General features: G+C 35.8%; 1 protein-coding gene across 4 annotated transcripts in view; it reads left to right on the top strand.

Moving 5' to 3' along the window:
• LOC134235206 (AP2-associated protein kinase 1-like) overlaps positions 1 to 20,212 on the top strand; it is a 24,177-nt gene extending 3,965 nt beyond the window's left edge. For 3 of the 4 annotated variants that reach the window (XM_062717337.1, XM_062717336.1, XM_062717338.1), the window contains 9 exons: positions 52 to 134; positions 2,233 to 2,405; positions 10,471 to 11,246; positions 11,483 to 11,607; positions 12,991 to 13,080; positions 13,241 to 13,374; positions 13,563 to 13,652; positions 14,800 to 14,868; positions 17,376 to 20,212. In XM_062717337.1, the coding sequence (XP_062573321.1) occupies positions 52 to 134; positions 2,233 to 2,405; positions 10,471 to 11,246; positions 11,483 to 11,607; positions 12,991 to 13,080; positions 13,241 to 13,374; positions 13,563 to 13,652; positions 14,800 to 14,868; positions 17,376 to 19,117 (3,282 nt within the window). In that variant the 3' untranslated portion in view covers positions 19,118 to 20,212. The remainder of the gene's footprint in view (positions 1 to 51; positions 135 to 2,232; positions 2,406 to 10,470; positions 11,247 to 11,482; positions 11,608 to 12,990; positions 13,081 to 13,240; positions 13,375 to 13,562; positions 13,653 to 14,799; positions 14,869 to 17,375) is intronic. The other variant, XM_062717339.1, reaches the window with a different exon arrangement.

The following is a 20,212-nucleotide window of genomic DNA, read 5'->3' as shown; positions in this document are numbered from 1 at the left end:
CCAGCCAGTATTAGATGAAGAGATCGATAAACTGTATATGATATTTTGTAGGGTGCACCTTTGCCAGATCTGAGCAGATTACCGGTACCTCTAACAGAATCAGAATCTAGACAAGTCAAAACTTCATCTTCAAAGTAAGGAAGCTTTTCCATGAACATTCTGGATGCCGTATTTTTAGGTCACCTGAGTAAACTCAGGTGACCTATTGCTATCCGTTTTCGTCTGTCGTCGTTCGTCGTACGTCGTGTGTCGTACGTCGTTCGTAAACTTTTGAACATTTTTAACTTCTTCTCTGGAACTATTGAATCAATTTCAACCAAATTTGGTATACAGCATCTATAGGTAAAGAGGAACAAAAATTGTGAATTTCATGGTCCCTGCCCCCCTGGGGCCTGAGGGGTGGGGCCAAAACCACTAAAATTAATGCAATCTTTAAAAATCTTCTTCTTTACTCCTGGACATCAAGCAGTCAAACTGTTGACATGATTGTAATCAGCATTGAGTCCTCTACCAAAATTGTGAAATTCATGGCCCCTGGGTCAGGGGTTCTGGTGTTAGGGCGGGGCTATATAGATCATATAGTAAAAGTGCATTATTTCTTTGAAAATCTTCTTCTCTGCTCCTGGGTATTAAATAAACCAACTAAGAACATAGTTATAATGACCAAGAGTGCCTCTTCAATAATTGTGAATTTCATGGCCCCTGGGTCAGGGGTTCTGGTGTAAGGGTGGGGCTATATAGATCATATAGTAAAAGTTCATTATTTCTTTAAAAATCGTCTTCTCTTCTCCTGGGTATTAAATAAACTAAATAAGAACATAGTTATGATGACCAAGAGTGCCTCTTCAATAATTGTGAATTTCATGGCCCCTGGGTCAGGGGTTCTGGTGTAAGGGCGGGGCTATAAAGAACATATAGTAAAAGTGCATTATTTAAAAAAACGTCTTCTCTTCTCCTGGGTATTAAATAAACTAAGAACATAGTTATGATGACCAAGAGTGCCTCTTCAATAATTGTGAATTTCATGGCCCCTGGATCAGGGGTTCTGGTGTTAGGGCGGGGCTCTATTGATTGTATAGTAAAAAAAAACATTAATTCTTCAAAAATCTTCTTCTCTGCTCCTTAGCATTAAACAGGCTAACTTAGTGCATAGTTATGATGAGCAAGAGTGCCTCTTCCAAAATTGTGAATTTTATGGCCCCAGGGTCAGGGGTTCTAGGGCTAGGGAGGGGCTCTATTGATTAAACAGTGAAAATGCATTTATTTTTTGAAAATCTTCTCTGCATCTGGGTATTAAATAAACTAAGTACATAGTTATAATGAACAAGAGTGCCTCTTCCAAAATTGTGAATTTTGTGGCCCCTGGGTTGGGGGTTGTGATGTAAGGGCTAGGCTTTATTGCCTATATAGTGAAAATACATTGTTTCTCAAAAATCATCTTCTCTGCTCCTTGGTATTAAACAAATGAACTATGTACATAGTTATGATGAGGAATTATGCTTCTTCCAAAACTATGAATTTCATGGCCCCTGGGTCAGGGGTTCTGGTGTTAGGGTGGAGCTCTAATGATTATATATAGTGAAAATGCATGAATTCTTTGAAAATCTATTCCATTGCTCCTAGGTATTATGCGAATGATCTTAGTTTATATATTTATGATGAAGAAAGGTGCATCTAGCAAAATGATAAATTTCATGTTCTCTGGGTCAAGGATATCGGGAAGGGGGGGGGGGGGTAAAGTACATAGTCTGAAGATAAATATTAAATGCTTTGAAATCTGCTGTGGTATTAATCAACCGTTTATGTTGAAATAAAATTTATGATAAAATTTCCAAAATTTTGAAATGTGTGGCCCCAGGGTCAGTGGTTGCTGAAGGGTGGGGTGCACCACTAGCTGGTTATAAAGTGAAAATGCATTTTCTCTTTCTTACTCTGATCTAACTCTGGGTATTAAGTAACTAGAGTAAGCATTCTAAAAAGTGTATAATTACACTTTCTATAATTCTATAAAGTGTATAATTATGATAAGCAATGGCGCTTCTTTCAAAATCTTGAATTTCATGGAATCTAGTTTAAAACACAAACCAAATTTAATATTTGGAAAGTTGTTTCATGATAATCAGGTGACCTATAAGGCCCGTGGGCCTCTTGTTTGTCAATAATTTCTGGTATTTGTTGATGCTTATACATGCATATGTGAATGTGTTTGTGAACTGTCATTTTAACTTGTAGAAATACCCCAGTCCAGCCAATTGAGAGCACAACCGTGACCCCAAGGTCACGACCTAAAGGTCAAGCAATGCCACAGACCAATTCTCTGAACTTACCCATACAAACATCTGTAGTGCCAAGAAAACGTCCGACCCCTACAAACCCAACCCCTCCCGTACAACCAAATAGAGCAGGTCAGATATTCAGTACTAAGGAATAGGACTGCTTATTGATTTTGTTTAAAATGATACCTCTGCAGGATGTTTTCAAAGGATTAGATGCAAGATGCTAGATTATCTTAAGTCAATATACATGTATTTGATGTATGAATTTAAGGAGGAAAACAAAACGATTTTGTTAATATTTCATCACATAAATGTCTGTTCCATGTGATCTTCAATAGCAAAGGTACTGGATTGGAATACAGAGGCTTGAGATAATTTTTAGCTCACCTCAACGAAGTTGGGGGAGCTTATGTAATACCCTCGCAGAGCTGCCAACATTCTGAAATCACAAATAGTAAGGCGGGGTCTAGGGAACACCTAGGCCCCCTGCCGCTGAAGATGTTTTGTAAATGGACATCCAATCTGAGGCATGTTTCCTTTTTGTTTACTTTAAAACATTGACATGAATGTGATCGGCCTTCTAAAACTGAAACGATGATACTTGTAAGCAAGCATTGTAAAACTTATAAATAATATTAGTAGAATTTTATAGACTGCCAGCTATGAAAATACAAGAATTATAAACTTTGAACGAGAAAAACTGAAATCGGAAGAATACATAGAGAAATCGTAAGGCGTATTTTAGGCGCTGATTTCATACGCCTTACGCCAAAATCGTAAGGGTTGGCAGCTCTGCCCTCGGCGTCGGTGTCGGTGTCGGCGTCGGCGTCCCAGGTAAAGGTTAAGTTTTTTGGAGCAGTTTTCTTTTTAAGTACTTCTGTGTCCTATATTGATTAGACATGCATGGAAGATGCTTCTGGTGTGTTTCATTGTACCAGTCATAGTTTCAGATGCTGCAATTTCAGCAAAGGAATGACCAGGTTAATGTTTTTGGAGCAGGTTAACATTTTTGGTGCAGTTTTTGGTGTAGGTCTCATTTCCAAGGAACTATGAGCCCTATGTTGACCAAACTTGCATGGATGGAGCATCTAAGGATGCACATTACCAGGCTTGCTTTGGATGCTGAATTTGACCTACATTTTCCGGTTGAGTGAACAGGTTTATGTTTTTGGTGCAGGTCTCATTTCCAAGTAACTATAAGCCTTATGTTGACCAAACTTGCATGGATGATACATCTAAGGATGTACACTACCAGACTTGCTTCGGATGCTGACTCTGACCTACATTTTCCGGTTGAGTGAACAGGTTAATGTTTTTGGTGCAGGTCTAATTTCCAAGTAACTATAAGCCCAATGTTGACCAAACTTGCATGGGTGATACATTTTATGATGCATACTACCAGACTTGCTTCGGATGCTGAATCTGACCTACATTTTCCGGTTGAGTGAACAGGTTAATGTTTTTGGTGCAGGTCTAATTTCCAAGTAACTATAAGCCCTATGTTGACCAAACTTGCTTGGGTGATACATTTTATGATGCATACTACCAGATTTGCTTCGGATGCTGAATCTGACCTACATTTTCCAGTTGAGTGAACAGGTTAAAGTTTTTAATGCAGGGTTCATTTCCAAAATTCAGTTTGCCCTATAATGACCAAACTTGCATGGATGGTACATCTTAGGATGCATACTACCAGACTTGCTTCAGATGCTGAATCTGACCTACATTTTCTGGATGAGTGAACAGGTTAGAGTTTTTATACCCCCGCAAACGAAGTTTAGGGGGGTATATTGGAATCACCATGTCCGTCTGTCTGTAGACAAGATTTTGTCCGGACCGTTTCTCAGAAACTGTTTTATGGATTTGTCTGAAAATTTATACACTTATTATTCACCATATGAAGATGTGCACCTGGTATTTTCATCATGATTGGTTGATTTTTCTGCATTTTACAGATGTTTTTTCTTTTTATACCCCCCGCAAACGAAGTTTAGGGGGGGTATATTGGAATCACCATGTCCGTCTGTCTGTCTGTAGACGAGATTTTGTCCGGACCATTACTCAGAAACTATTGGAAGGATTTGTCTGAAAATTTGTACACATATTATTCACCATATGAAGTTGTGCACCTGATATTTTCATCTTGATTCGATTATTATTTTGAATTTTACAGGTGTTTTTTTCATTTTTATTTTGTGGTTTTGTCCGGACCGTTTCTCAGAAACTATTGCAAGGATTAATCTGAAAATTTGTACACTTATTATTCACCAGATGAAGGTGTACACCTGGAATTTTCAACTCTTTTTGTTAATTTTTTTGCATTTAACAGGTTTTATTTTTTATTTTAATTGACTTGTTCATTTTGGGCTCATGTATAAGGTTTGAGATATAGAATCTAGAATATCTGTTCAAAAATACTACAGCTTAAAACTACTCATAAAAACTTTAAAAAAAGAAACATCATCAAGTGTTAAAAACAGTTTTTACAGTGCACAGAAGGTTTGTAATTTCATTTGTCTCTTGGGAATAATGACTGGACATGCATCCAGTTAAAGATAAATTAATGAGTTTGGTGTTGGAAGTTGTTAAGGCACATCTCTTATCAAGTGTGTGTGTTATCTAATCTCCAGGGAATAAGGCATAAGAATTAAAGATCTCTCTTCTCTTATTCTCTTAATTGTAATATATTGTCTGTCAAAGCACTTCATTACTGGATGACCAGCTCTTTATTTTCAAAATGCATTTCAAATTGATATATCAAGATTAATTTGATTTTGTATTATGTTTTTTTTTTAACAATCAGTTTGCAGAGTGACATAACACATAATTGCAATATATTTTTTTAATGCAGAAATAAAAAAAATAAAATGAAAAAATAAAAAAAAAATGTTACAGTGGAATTACAATGTATTAGTATTGATGTTTCATTTGGTTGCACCTTTGTTTCATTCATTAAGAAACATGATGAGCAATTATATTTCACTGCAAATTTTTGTAAGTAAATTGTGAACACCTCTAGATCCATAAAGTATTTTTGAATTGGCACCTTCTCTGAAAAACCCAGCGGGGGGTATTTGTCCCTATTGGACAGTTCTAGTTTCTTTTGTGATTTTGTTTGGCTCATAACTAGAAAACTATTAGACTTACAATCATCAAACTTGGACAATTTATGCATCTTGGGTAGAAGGTGTGTCACGACTTATTTCAAGGTCACTGTGACTTTTAATTTAAGTGATTTTTTACAAAAAAACTAAGTCTTTAAAATTTTAAATTTCATAATCCTAAAAAATGTAAAAATATAGTTGTATCCTTATTAAAAAATGTTAAATTAAGTAAAAACTTATTTTTTCATCATATACTTTACAGCAAATTCTGTAACAAATGTTAATGATTCAGGGTTCTCCACAAGGGGTTTTACCATGGCGGCCCGCCATGGTTAAATTTATGTGCGCCATGGTTAAATGAGCTGCGCCATGGTTAAAATCGGCAGCCGCCATGATTAAATTTTTTCGCATTTCAGTCCTGACACTTACTTTTTAGCTCACCTCGACGAAGTCGAGATGAGCTTATGCTATACCCCCGGCGTTGGCGTCGGCGTCCCAGGTTAAAGTTTTAGGAGCAAGTCCATTCCCAAGTAACTATAAGCCCTACCTAAACCAAACTTGCATGGATGATGCATCTAGGGATGTACACTACAAGACTTGCTTTGGATGCTGGATCTGACCTACATTTTGCAGATGAGTGATCAGGTTAAAGTTTTTGGAGCAGGTTAAAGTTTTTGGAGCAGGTCCATTCTTAAGGAATTATAAGCCCTACCCACACCAAACTTGCATGGATGATGCATCTAGGGATGTACACTACCAGACTTGCTTCGGATGCTGGATCTGACCTACATTTTCCAGATGAGTGACCAGGTTAAAGTTTTTTGAGCAGGTCCATTCCCAAGGAACTATAAGCCCTTCTCGAACCAAACTTGCATGGATTATGCATCTAGGGATGTACACTACCAAACTTGCTTCGGATGCTGGATCTGACATACATTTTCCAGATGAGTGACCAGGTTAAAGTTTTTGGAGCAGGTCCATTCCACAGGAACTATAAGCCCTATTTGGACCAAACTTGCATGGATGATGCATCTAGGGATGTACACTACCAGACTTGCTTCGGATGCTGGATCTGACCTACATTCTCATTCCCAAGTAACTATAAGCCCTATTTGGACCAAACTTGCATGGATGATGCATCTAGGGATGGACATTACCAGACTAGCTTCGGATGCTGGATCTGACCTATATTTACATTCCCAAGTATCTATAAGCCCTAGCTAAACTAAACTTGCATGAATGATGTATCTAGGGATGGTCACTACCAGACTTGCTTCGGATGCTGGATCTGACCTACATTTTCATTCCCAAGTAACTATAAGCCCTAGCTTAACCAAACTTGCATGGATGATGCATCTAAGGATGGACACTATCAGACTTGCTTCGGATGCTGGATCTGACCTATATTTTCCATACAAGAGACTTGGTTAAAGTTTTGGGAACAGATCAATCCGAATGAACTTGAAGACCTTGATATATGCAGTATTAACAGTTATGAATATTTGTTTACACTATACATATACATATTTTTCACGCTACAGGCTTAGAAATGTGTATATGCCATGTAAGGGGTTAAACACAACTTGCAAGAATATTGTTGTTGGGATGAATGCTAAATATTAAGAAAATATGATGTGAGATTTGCATTACTTAAACTGATAACATTCGTCGAGGTGAGCTTCGTAATCTTTGATTACCTATGTTTTAATGACTTGAGTAGTTAATTGTGTTTACACAACGACTGCCGTGCACCTCGCATGCCTCGAAGGAAAGCGGACTGTGCTAAACAAACACGTCGTTAATCAGCAACTATGCTGCGAAGTGTGACAATCAATGGAGAGTCAATCAGCTGATCAGATGATCAATATATTGAGAGTTAATTATCCTGTACAGATGTAAATAATTTTGTGGAACTTCAACATCTTCACTACTTGATTAGATATAGAACGAGTTTATAAAAGATGACAATTACGAGCATGATAAACGTCGTGCATGCGATTCAAGTTTTTGTGCCAGAAAAAAATACTCTGTAAAATTTTCGTATTCCTCTGCATTTAATCAATTTCCCATGCTCTGTTTTTTAAGCTTTAACTTCATTATCTTTTTGATAAAATGTGCACAGGGCCTACGTCTTAATCGCAGTCTTAGTTTTAATCGCCGTCTTAGTCTTAGATTTAGAGTTACTTCCCATTGTTATGAAACGTCGCGTGGTGTTATTTTTAGCATTGGGCACGTGGAGAAGTAAACAAAACTTGGTGAAATATGCAATATCTAAAAAAAATACAACGTTTAGAAAAAAAGGACACTGGTCCAAATGTTCCTTTGAGGATAAACATAAAAAATACTACCCATTCATCAGTTTTAGTCATATTGAAACAAAAAATTTCATACAACAGGCTACAATTCTTATAGTTATTAATTTCTGAAAAATATTGCCATGGTTACTGACTTACTGTATTAACAATTTTTCTTTAAATTCCTTCTGAAGGTTACTACAGTTTGGGGCAAATTTTGGTACATTTGTGAAGTAAAATACAGGATAATTAAATTCTTTTCAATTTAATTATTATTTTTTTAACTTTAAAAAGTGATAGTTATTCCATTGTTTTGTGTTGCAGTGGGTAAAATTAAAAATTGTAAAACCAATTATTGATTAATGAAGATTAGGAAGTCTAACACGTTTTCATGTTTTCTGCCACATTTCGCCTTCGCGCAGCTTCCTCCATGATTAAATTTTCAAATGTGGAGAACCCTGATGATTTGAGAGGAATTCAGTTTGTCCCATGGGCATAATTATCAAGCACTGGTCAAGGAGAATTTTTGATAGCAGAAATGTGCATGTCAAATTAGAGAGAAATTAATGAGTTCATTGTCGGGAGTTAACTGGCAAGAGCATCTCTAGATCTGATCATGCAGTGCTATCTTAATTTATCTCTTGGGAGTTGGGCAAAAAGAAATGGCCTTATAGTTGCTTGTGTTAAGAGTTCTTATGGCTGTAGTCGAGAGAAAGATCTTTCAATTGGTGTAATGTAATTAAAACAAATTGATGTTTTAGTGTATGATTAAAACTGAATTAGTATTGTATAATATAATTAAAATCAATTATACATGTGTTCATTGAAAAAAAATTACATTTCAATTTTTATATATTTGCAACAAATTGCAGTCATGTCTCACTTAGAATTTTATAGTCTAAAGAATAATTAATTTTTGATTTTTTTTTTTTTATTAGACTGTAGCATTTCCATTATTTCATAAAATATGCAATAAACAATTTAAAGCTGCTGTGGTGGGGCACTTTATTAGACAATAGTGAACACCTCTTACTAGATCCATAAAATATTTCTGAATTGGCACCTACTCTGAAAAACCCAGCGGGGGTATTTGTCCCTATTGGACAGTTCTAGTTGGTGCAGGTTTCATTTCCAAGTTACAATGAACCCTATAATGACTAAACTTGCATGAATGATACATCTTAGGATGCATACTACCAGACTTGCTTCGGATGCTGAATCTGACCTACATTTTCTGGATGAGTGAACAGGTTAAAGTTTTTGATGCAGGATTCATTTCCAAGTAACTATGAGCTCTTTAATGACCAAACTTGCATGAATGATACATCTAAGGTTGCATTCTACCAGGCTGACTACAGATGCTGAATCTAACCTACTTTTTTTCTGGATGAGTGAAGAGGTTAAATTTTTATGCAGGTTTCATTTCTAAGTAACTATAAGCCTAATGTTGTGCAAACTCGCATGGATGATACATCTTAGGATGCATACTAATGGACTTGCTCCGGATGCTGAATTCGACATACTTTTTCCAGATAATGGACCAGGTAAAAGTTATAGGTGCAGGTCTATTACCAAGAAACTATAAGGCTTATATAAACCAAACTTGCCCAAATGATGTATCAAGGGATGAAAACTCTCAAACTTGCTTCAGATGCTGGATTTTAATCACATTTTCGTGATGAAGAACTAGTTTGAAGTTTTTATATAGGTCTATTTCAAAGTATCAGGTCAAAATTGCATAAATTTTGCATTTTTGGATGTACACTTTTTGTTGGGTAATTGTGTGACTTTGCCTTAATTAAAGACAACATTCGTTGAGGTGAGCTCTGTAATCTCTGATTACCTATAGATGTTTTTATTTTAACTATGCAGTAAAATTATAGATAACTTCAGAAATACACTGTAAGCTGTTTTAAAGAAAAGTTCTTCTAATGTAATTATACCCCCCGCAAACGAAGTTTGGGGGGGTATATAGGAATCACCTTGTCCGTCTGTCCATCTGTCCATCTGTTTGTCTGTGCAATCGTGTCCGGTCCATATCTTTCTTACAGAGGGACATTAGAATCTACTACTCCACACAAAGATTGCCCATGACCTAAGGGTGTGTCATGACCTTGACCCAAGGTCATTTTGGGGAACTTCAAGGTCACTAGAAGAAAAATTTCATAATTCATGTCCGGTCCATATCTTTCTTATGGATAAACTTGGTAGGTTCTCATTTCACACAAAGATTGCCCGTGACCCAAGGGTGTGTCATGACCTTGACCCAAGGTCATTTGGTGAAGTTCAAGGTCACTGGAAGAAACATTTCATAATTCGTGTCCGGTCCATATCTTTCTAATGGATAAACTTGGTAGGTTCTCATTTCACACAAAGATTGCCCGTGACCCAAGGGTGTGTCATGACTTTGACCCAAGGTCATTTGGGGAAGTTCAAGTTCACTGGAAGAAAAATTTCATAATTCGTGTCCATTCCATTTCTTTCTTATGGATAAACTTGGTAGGTTCTCATTTCACACAAAGATTGCTCATGACCCAAGGGTTTGTCATGACCTTGAGCCAAGGTCATTTGTTGAAGTTCAAGGTCACTGGAAGAAAAATTTCATAATTCGTGTTTGATACATATCTTTATTATGGAAAAATTTACTTCTGAAAAAAAGCCAGCGGGGGGTATTTTGTCCTGTTTTGACAGTTCTAGTTTCTTTCATAATTTTGGTAGTATCATTTAATAAATGTAATTTTTCTTTGGCATCAATTACAAAAGTGCACAAGTTTCGTTATTTACTCTGTATTACAGAACCAATGAAAGGAGCTGTACCACAGCAACTCTATAGAAACCCTGCCCCAGGTCAGCAGATGACTCCAAAGCAGGCAAGCTCCACTGTGTCAGGGGGCCCCAGGCCTCAATACTTCCCAGGACAGCAACAGAATGTGTACCAGCCCCCTGCTGCTGTGAATCAGTTTCAGGGAGCTCAGCCAGGACAGTATCAAAACCCTAGTGGCCCCATGTCACAAACAAACTATATGCCCCAGCAACAAGTTGTTCCCCCCCAACAACAGGCAGTGGTGCAACAAGGGGTGGTGCACTCTCAACAACAAAGAGTGGTGCACCCGCAGCAACAAGGAGTTATGCCCCCTCAACAGCAGGGAGTGATGCAACAAGGGGCAGTACGTTCTCAACAACAAGGAGTGGTTCACTCTCAACAACAAGGAATGGTTCACCCTCAACAACAGAGAATGATGTACCCTCCACAACAAATGAACTATGCACAACAACAACAACAACAGCTGTATTATCAGCAGCAGAATCCAGCTAATGTGACACAACCCACGCCTGCTCAGAGTCGTGCGTCCCAGCAGGCAGTACCCCAAAGTCAAGTAACACACTCCACAAGTAATTCTCAGATATACCCCCCTCAATCTAGTCAGGAAACTGAGGCCCAGAGGCAGAGAATGGAACATTTTGTGCAGCTTCAGGACTCCACGAATGTACAAAATAATGCTATAAAAAATGATGTATTTAAAAAACCCACTGTGCCACATTCCAAACCAAGAAGTGAAACAAAAGAAAATGTAAGTTCATTTAAATCGGCATCTCTGTGTTAGGTACTCTATGTACAAACAATTTGTAATTTTATATTCATTAGTTCCTGTGTATTTTTATATTGAATACATGTATTTGAATATTCTTAAATACAGTAATTAAGTTATTTGATTATAAATTCATATTTTTTAGATGGTAGATAAAACTGAATATTGATGAAATTTAAACTTTACACATTATATATGCTAATGTAATGATATTTCAGACTGATTCACAACCCCTGATCTCCATTACACCTCCTCCATGTTCCCCCAAGCCTCACAAAACTCACAAACGTAACGTTAGTGACACGGCCTACCTCACCATGGGAGGAAAGGGCAGTGCTTTCAAGTACGTCAAACTAATTTATAAGTCTCCTGTAGCAAATATATTTTAATAAATTTTATAGAAGAATATTAAAACTATTCACTAAAATTATCTTAATTGATTATCCCATGTAAAAGCTTTAAAAAAAATGTTGAAAAAAAAATCAAGGAAGTAATATATTTCTATATGCATGTACGAGGGTTGTTAGAAAAGTTCGCGGACACATTGAATTACGGAAAATCTATTGTGTACTGTGAAGTATGACCTATGTCTGAATAAATTCCTACATTTTGTTTATTAGTATGTAAAAAATCAGGTCCATTTACTAAAATCTTGAAAATTTACAACGATTTTTACTATGATGTCATAGGATTCACGGAGCAATCCCTTGACGTAAGGCGACGTGACAACCAGATTTCGATCCGTTATGCACTGTCGCAGTTCTATAAATCTTTCCTTTCTTCAGATTTTTCTTATCTTTTTTCTACTTTAATACATGTATTGAACATCTATATCAAGACATGTTACCTTTCTACTATAATGTCTTTTGTAATTTGGATTGTATTGATTCGGATATTTTTTAGATCTTTAAAAACGTCTATGCAGTAAATTGATCAGGTTTGAAAACTACAAAACCATATAGGCACAACGTTCATGCGATAAGAGGGTATTGAAGTATCGATGGAGTTAATCATTCAAAATGTTAATCCTTCCATTTATATGAAGTCACAATCATTTGAAAACTTTTGTCCTTTGTGTGTGTAGGAAATTTCCGGCAGCATCTTGAAAATTTCAATCTCTTTTTAGACATTTTACTGTCTACACATATAATTTTTACGTAGTGCAGTGCTCCATGACGCTCAATGACGTTCCGATTTTGGCTGTGTTTTTACGTGTTGATCATTTATAATTGGCTATAACACAGTCATATACCCTCCAATTTAATTCAAAATTTCTCCAAGTGACGTTTCATGAAAACTTTAGCGATAGGTAAAATATCATAAATCTCTTTGCGCTACAATTGTGCTATTTTTAATTTTAATCAAGAGTCTTTGTAATGTAAACATGCCAAAATGGAGCATGCTCCATGAAGCAAGATTTATCAAAATAAAAAAGCCGTTTATTTTTCAATGATCACCGGAGAGTACCAAATTTTTGTATATTTATTGGAAAATAGGTTAGGATTTTATCTGGAAAGTTTGACCGGTTTCGTGGAAATAGCGCGCTCACAATAGAACTTGTCCGCGAACTTTTCTAACACCCCTCGTACATGGTAACAAAAATGGAGTTAAAAGATCTTCTTTCAATGCATTTGTTTAATTTCACAATTTTGAAGGTGTATTTAGAGAAATTGTGATTGATGTGCTCTTGTAATACATTCATTATGTTGGTCACTTTATTGTGTAGGGCATATCACTCCAATAGGAACTACCTGCCAGCTCCCCAGCACAATAAGTGTAAATCTGCCTCCACCACCCCCATACACTCTCCTCCAAGGTAAGTCTTTCTTGGGATAAAAAATATTTAATGTTTCAGTCAGAGAGTACTCTGTGGATAAACCAGATCCTTGTATCTGTTCCAGAGATGGATGTGGCAGACAGTATTGTACTAAAGAGGATAGTAATATTGTTTAATACTTCTGTTTATTTTACTGAAGGTCTCCAGGTATGACACGAGCTGTATCAGCAGATATAGCAGAGTGGAATCCATTCGATGACAACTTTGGAGTAGACACAGAAGAAGAATTATTTGGAAAAGAGTTCGACAAACTAAGGAGAGGATCAAACAGCAGTAAGGGGTGGTATTTGTAGTCAAAGGAAATATCAAGCCAATTATCACTGATGCTTTAATCTGCAGTATGGCAGTGAACATTCATGGAAAATTTAACAGCGGTCCTTTAAAGTGACAGAAATGGTGATGGGATGTAATCTTTGTTTTTAGTTCTGTTTCATGAAAAAACTTCCAATCCTTCATTCTAGGTATATCAAATGTCAAGAGTAGAGAAGACCTGGTCATGTCAGGGTCGGATTCTTCTGATCCATTTGAAAAAGCACCCTTTAAAAAGCCAGGTATATATTTCAGATCAGCCTTACATATTTATACTTGTTTCTTTATTTTTGAAGGTTTCCATGGTGTATATGTTTGTCTAGATTTTTAATTTATTATTTTAAATTCTGTAGATCACTATTTTGTCACGGGACCTTATTTTCATGAGAAAGATATTTGTTAAAAGTGAGACAAATTTTTCATGAGTTATGGTTTTTGATGTTCATATAATCCCAACTAATACAAATATAGGCAAAAAGGAAATTTTTGTGTGCAAACAGACTCGCATAAAGGTGCAAAAATAAAGATCTCATGATTAAAATGTGATTTACAGTATCCTTTTTATTTGGAAAATGCAGTATAGTTCATACAAATATAAAGATTACAAAAATGTTACCATTTTCTGTTCGTTATACATATTCACCTACATATATGTACAACTTACACTTTGAAAGAATATCTTTATTTAAAGTTTAAAAACATTGTAGGAAAAATTGTATACAACTTCATATCTGCTGCAGTTTATAGTTTCATCTCAGGAAAATATGATAATCTTACAAATAATTGTCTCAGAAAAAAATAAACTTCAGCAAATTCCAAGCTGATACATTTGTTAATGAGTTGATTAGCTTGGTCCTGGACAATGTTTATTCCAAAATACTCTCCTTAAATAGTATTTTGTTTTTGTTTGCATGAAAATTATTGATATTTTTTGTCCCCCTAGTAGAAATTCAAATTATTTTGCAGTGTTGTGCTTTACCCAAGTTTATCAGAATTGTCTGCTAAAAAAAAACCTATAACTTAAATTTTTAGCTATTCTTGTGTATATATATGTACATTTTATATTTGAGGAAGTCATCTTCATAATGAATGATAAAAAAAAAACAGAGATGGTCACTAATAAAATTTCATTATTTATGACTTTATTAACAAGGAAAAACAGTTTCTCCCTTACTTAACAAAAGACGTACACTCCATGTAATCAAATGCATTTTTAGTTCAAATTTAACATTTGCAATAACTTTTCTCTGCCTTGTTTTGTTCAATTAAATCTCTTTCTTTCATAGAGTGGCTATTATTTGAGCATATTGTAGCATTTTAGAACATTTTTTTCCATTGTTTTTTTGCATGCATTGCATGACTTTGGCTGAGTTCCATTTTGTACTACAGGTCATGTTCGGCATGGCAGCAGCTCTGGTAGTGAACCCCATAGAAGTGCCAACAGTTCCCGATCAGGAGGTAAAGGTCACATGTAGGACTCCCAGCATGCACCAGAGCCAATCAGCTCATACTTCCTGTGTAGGCTTGTTAGGAGTCTCTGTTCTCCGTCCCCCTCTCTTTGGTGGTTTGTTATTAGGGTAAACAGGTCAGAGCCTGTTTTTCTCTGATGACTTAGGTCCCCCTTTAACGTTGAGTTCCTGTTTTGAATTATTCCAGAACACAGACATAAGAGAAGGTACTCTCTTCCTTCGTGGAGGCCGCAGGGCGTGTGTTGTTCTCCTCTTGTGGAGGAGCTATAGACATTTATTCGGGTGCAAGCCACAGACCAAAGACTATTGTAGTTTACAATGTGATTTTTTGTTTTACTTGGTGAAGCTAGAATGTATTTTTTTAAATATACAGTGTATGTACGGCAGACTTCAACAAAAAATGTTTTTCATACTTAACTTATACAGCTGATTTAGTACTGAGAACTGTAAGTTTGGTAATTACATGTATATGGTAAAATTTACAAAGAAGACACATGTAGGTTGTAGAAATAGGAATAAATATAGATTTAAAGAGGGATAGTAAATACAACTGATACTTTATATACAGTGAATAGGTTAACAGGGTTTGGCTTTTGTGCAGGTTGGCTTCAATGAACCTTTACATGATCCATAACATAGTATTACTCTGACAAGGTGATGACAATATTTTTACTTGTGGTATTACTTTTGAGAGTTGGGATTATTTTGTGATATTTTTTTTTAACTTGCCATAGTGAGGTTGATGTTTTTCTGATGACTTGTCCCATCAATGCCTGTCTCAGTGGTCAGACTGCAATCTTAACATCAGCATGACTAAATTAAATTGTACATACTTTTTGAATCATTGATTTTACAATGTTTTTGTTATCCATTTTCATGTTTATCACAAAACAGTGCTGTTTTAATTCATTCTTTTACATTTAATCCATGATGGGTCATTCACTCTTGCTTTTCGACTTTAATTCATTTCTTTTAGTTTGACACAAAAATGGCTCGTTTTTTATGTTGTTCAATATTTTTGTTGTTAAGTAACTGACTTCCAGACTGGCGGCAATTCTAGTCAAGCATGTTTTATGTGTGTGGGCGTATGTGTGCTTGTGGATGGTATGGAAATCTAAGAATTTGACTGTTTTAGAGATGGCATGTAGTTTACGATGCAATGTATGTTTTAACTTTTTGTCAACAAATGGCATTTTAGACATAATTAAGCTTTGAAACCAGATTTAAGGAAACCCAAGAGAATTTTATTACATGGAGTCACAGATTTAATGTATGTATTAAAAAAGCACTGTGTGCCAGTTTATTGTTAAATGAAGAATTCAAATAATTGACTTTTAATCAGTTTTTACAGATATTTTATCTTAATTGTATAAACTGTATGAAAACCTTGTTTCAAAACTGGGTATTTGTGAAGTTACAAGGAATGTATCTGGTTTCAAAAAAGCTTACTTAAATGAGATCATTATTAAAAAGATAATTTCTGTGGAAAGAATTCATTCAAAAAGGTGATTTTGTCAGCAGTTTTGAAACAAGGTTAATAGCATCATACTGGACAGTGCAATGAATATGTGCAAGAAATATTTTGTCATTGAAAAGATACACTATTGTGTTTCTTCATTATTGAAGATTTGTTTATAATAAATTGGGAAATCTTTTTAACTTTTTTCTTCTGTTTTCAAAACTGCTGACAAACTTTGGTGATGGTTGAATGGGTTATTTGTTTATCTAATGTGTGGTCAGGGGAACACTTTCAATACATCCTGATTTCATGCATATAAATGGGTCAGAATAACCTACATGAAATTGAAATACTCAGATAGCCTGGACTCTGTATTGCACCTTAAGTAATTGTTTGTATCCAGAACACATTATGTGGTGTGTAAGACAAAGCATGTATTGCTAAACCTAGATTGGATTTAATGACCACACTTTCAAACCAGTCATGATAACCTCCCTATATAAAGGATGTTTTGTACATCTCGCTTAGATATTCTCTAATTTCTACAAAAATGAAATTGAGAAGAATGGTGAAAAATGTCCATAATTTCAGAGACAAACATTTGAAAGAAAAGTTTTCTCAGAATGCTCTTAAGACTATCAAATTATGTTAATAATATCTTTATTAATGAGCTTCAGAGGTAATGCATTCTTATCATGAATAAATATTTTTCCAATGGACATTTAGAAGACAGAGCTGGGTATATTTTATTGGTTTGTACTGTCTATTTCCCAGTGAGTACAAGAAAAGATTTTCATATAGTGTCAGAGGAATATTAAATCTTGTAGCTCTGCACAAGGTATGATGCATGCCATCACTACAAGCATGATGTGGCTCTCCAAACTTGATAAATATTTTTCATTTGAAATATACTGAAGATTTATTATTTTTAAACATTCCTTTATGGAGGACAAACAAATACGGTTTAAATCAAAATAGATAATACTAATTAGTATTTTATTGAGCTGACACTTACTATTGGTATTTTCTTTCTTTAGATGAAGATGATTTACCTAAGAAAGTAGATCAAGTGGACAACTCTAGTAATCAGTTCTTCCCTGCGACACTGATGAAGGCCGCCCTGAGTCTGGGCTCTCGCTACCAGAAGTTTGTGGACACTGACGAGGATAAGGAAGAAAAAACATCAGCTGTGAGGGAGTCGGCTGAATCAAAGCACAAGGAACACGAATCAAGTTCTTCTTACGCCGAGGATGATCACCCCATCAATCAAGTTCAAAACACAAAGAAAGACTTCAGTTATCAGGAGCTGGATGATGAGTATGGGAGTCGACCTGTCCCTGTTACATCTAAACGCAAGGAAGGGGAGTGGAACATTGAAAATGAACAGAGTCAGAGTAATGCAACTTCAGTTCCGGGACAAGGCCCGCTACCGACAGACAGGATTATGGGACATGAGTACGGAGTGAGGCCTCTGCTTGATGATGATGAATTGGAAGATGACTTTAGACCGCCTCACTTCCACGGCAGTGTGGAGATCGGCTTCTCACACGAACACGATAGTGATGACAGTCATGAAGGGAGTAGCAACAGTACAATGTCCCCGCAGATAGGACTTAGTCCTGCAATGTCTCCAACGGTTAATGACAAGGAAAAAGGTGACCCATTTACTGCTGCTCCATTTAGGAAAAGATTTTCAAAGAAAAAAACTGTAGCAAATAATGTTTCATCTGCAAAATCTTCCACCAAAGAATATGATCCATTTGCTAAGGCTCCATTTCATCCCAACTTCCTACCAAAGTCTAAAACGCATCATTCTGTGGGAGGAGGGTCAAGTCCATTATTACAAACTAATGAGGACAAGAGGAAAGTGGAAGTGAGCAAGGACTTAGCTTCAAGTATTCCATATGCAACTCTTCCAAGAAAATCAAACTCACGCATTCTATCTGGCTCGTCTTCTGTAGGCATGTCTCCTGATAGGGAGAAAGCTTCTACTGACACATTATTTACAGCGGATCCCATGTACACAAAATCCAGTCATTCCAGTGTTAAGGGCAGCTCCTCTGTACAGTATCACTCACTGACGACCGACGATCCATTCCAATCAGTTCCATTCAAAGCCAAATTAAAAAAGACCAGATCTACAAAAGAGTCCATTAACATCATGGACATGGCAATACCACCTACGGAACCAGCAAAACCAGTGCAAGAAATCTCAAAAAGATCTACTCCATCTAAGACCAGTATACCCAAATCTCATTCCTTTGGGTCAATGGGCTCCATAACACCCTCCAAACCCAGCAGACCCCTCCCTTCTCGGACATCGGGGGACAGGTTATACCAGCAGTTAGAGGAGCTGACCATTGACAGGGAGGAGAGACATTACACCAATGTCAGCTCACAGCCGGGCGATCATCTTATCACCATGGATGACTCCTCTGATGACAGTTACGAAAGTGAACTTTCCAAATCAAAATCCAAAGGAAGGAAAAGTCCAAAAGATTACATGGAATCTGGATTTTCCAATATGAGTTTTAATGATGATGAACTCGCAGAGTCTATGGACTCTTTTTCTTCTCAGACTGCCCATGTTAGAGATCTCAATATTGCAAGTATACGACACCCAGCATTCTCTAAAGAAAACTCCCCAGTAACGAAAGCATCGACTGAGGCATTGAAAGTTAGTTCCGGTGGTTATGACACTTTTACATGGCCTAGGAAACAGAGAAAGTTAGCAACAAACGAACCCTTTAGCTCGAAAAAGAAGATAGATGCTGTTTGATAATGGAGGATCTGTTTTTATTTATTGTTAAATCTAGGTTGTTCCATTAGATATGTGATATATTCCACTTACATACACTGTATAATTATTGTTATCTTTTCTTCAGGGTACACTCAGATTCCTGGGTACCTCTCCTTCTTTTTTGTTTACTTTTTACTTAGATATTGATATTTTATTATTCTTTTGCTTTCTGTTCCAGTTACACTTTATTGTATAAGAGTGATGTTGAAGGTAATCTATGCATTTTTTAGAGGTAATAATTTTTTGCTTTCTCTGTGTCAGAGATATTGTAATAATATTTTTCTTCCCAAAGCAGAGGGTTCTGCTAATTGATATTTTTTTTTAACATTTTTTTTAATATTTTGTAATAGTAAGAGCTTGATTAGTAGGCAAATCCAATGCTTGGGTAAATTGACTTAAGTTTACTTCCAGCAAGACTGCAGAATGCTTGTAGGTGCTATAACTTATTGGTGGAAGTGATTGTTTCCAAAATTCTCCATTATGTTTTCTTTAGTTTTATGTTTCTGGTTTTTTTTCCTGTTATTACAGTAGTACTTGTTTTACATAAACATCAAGATTCTTCAAATTCCAGAAAAGGAGACTTTTCTTTTTCAGTCTTTGTAACTTATAACATTGTTTCGTCATTTAGAAAAATATTTTTTTTAACTTTAAGAAAGGGTAAATGTGTTCAGCATTCTTGGAATGAGAAATGTTATTTGCCTAAAGTAAGTAAGAAAATTTATTTGAAATATAACACAATCTCGTGACAAAGATACAGCACAGAGGATCTTACTTCTGTAGATTCTCTTCTCAGAAATTATCCTTTTAAAATTTGTTCTGCATTTTAAGCAATAAACTTGAAATAATTTGAACAAGATCCTGCTATATTTTTTTTCATTTTCAGCAATATCTTTTTGTAATGCTAATTTATTTTGTATTATACAGTAGTCATCAAACTGTGATATTTAATCCTTTTGTTTATTCTGTTCACTGCTGTAGTTTTAATAATTTGATTTTTTCATTGTTCCATCCATTTGTCGATGTTGAGAAATGTACATACTTTTATGGATATGAATAAATCTGCTAGAATGTTAA

Source organism: Saccostrea cucullata, unplaced genomic scaffold (genome assembly GCF_032062105.1).
Source record: "Saccostrea cucullata isolate Sc308-1 unplaced genomic scaffold, CSIRO_AGI_Scuc_v1 ctg23, whole genome shotgun sequence".
Taxonomy (NCBI): domain Eukaryota; kingdom Metazoa; phylum Mollusca; class Bivalvia; order Ostreida; family Ostreidae; genus Saccostrea; species Saccostrea cuccullata.
Note: the sequence above shows the minus strand (reverse complement) of the source record. Positions and strands in the feature narration are given on the sequence as shown.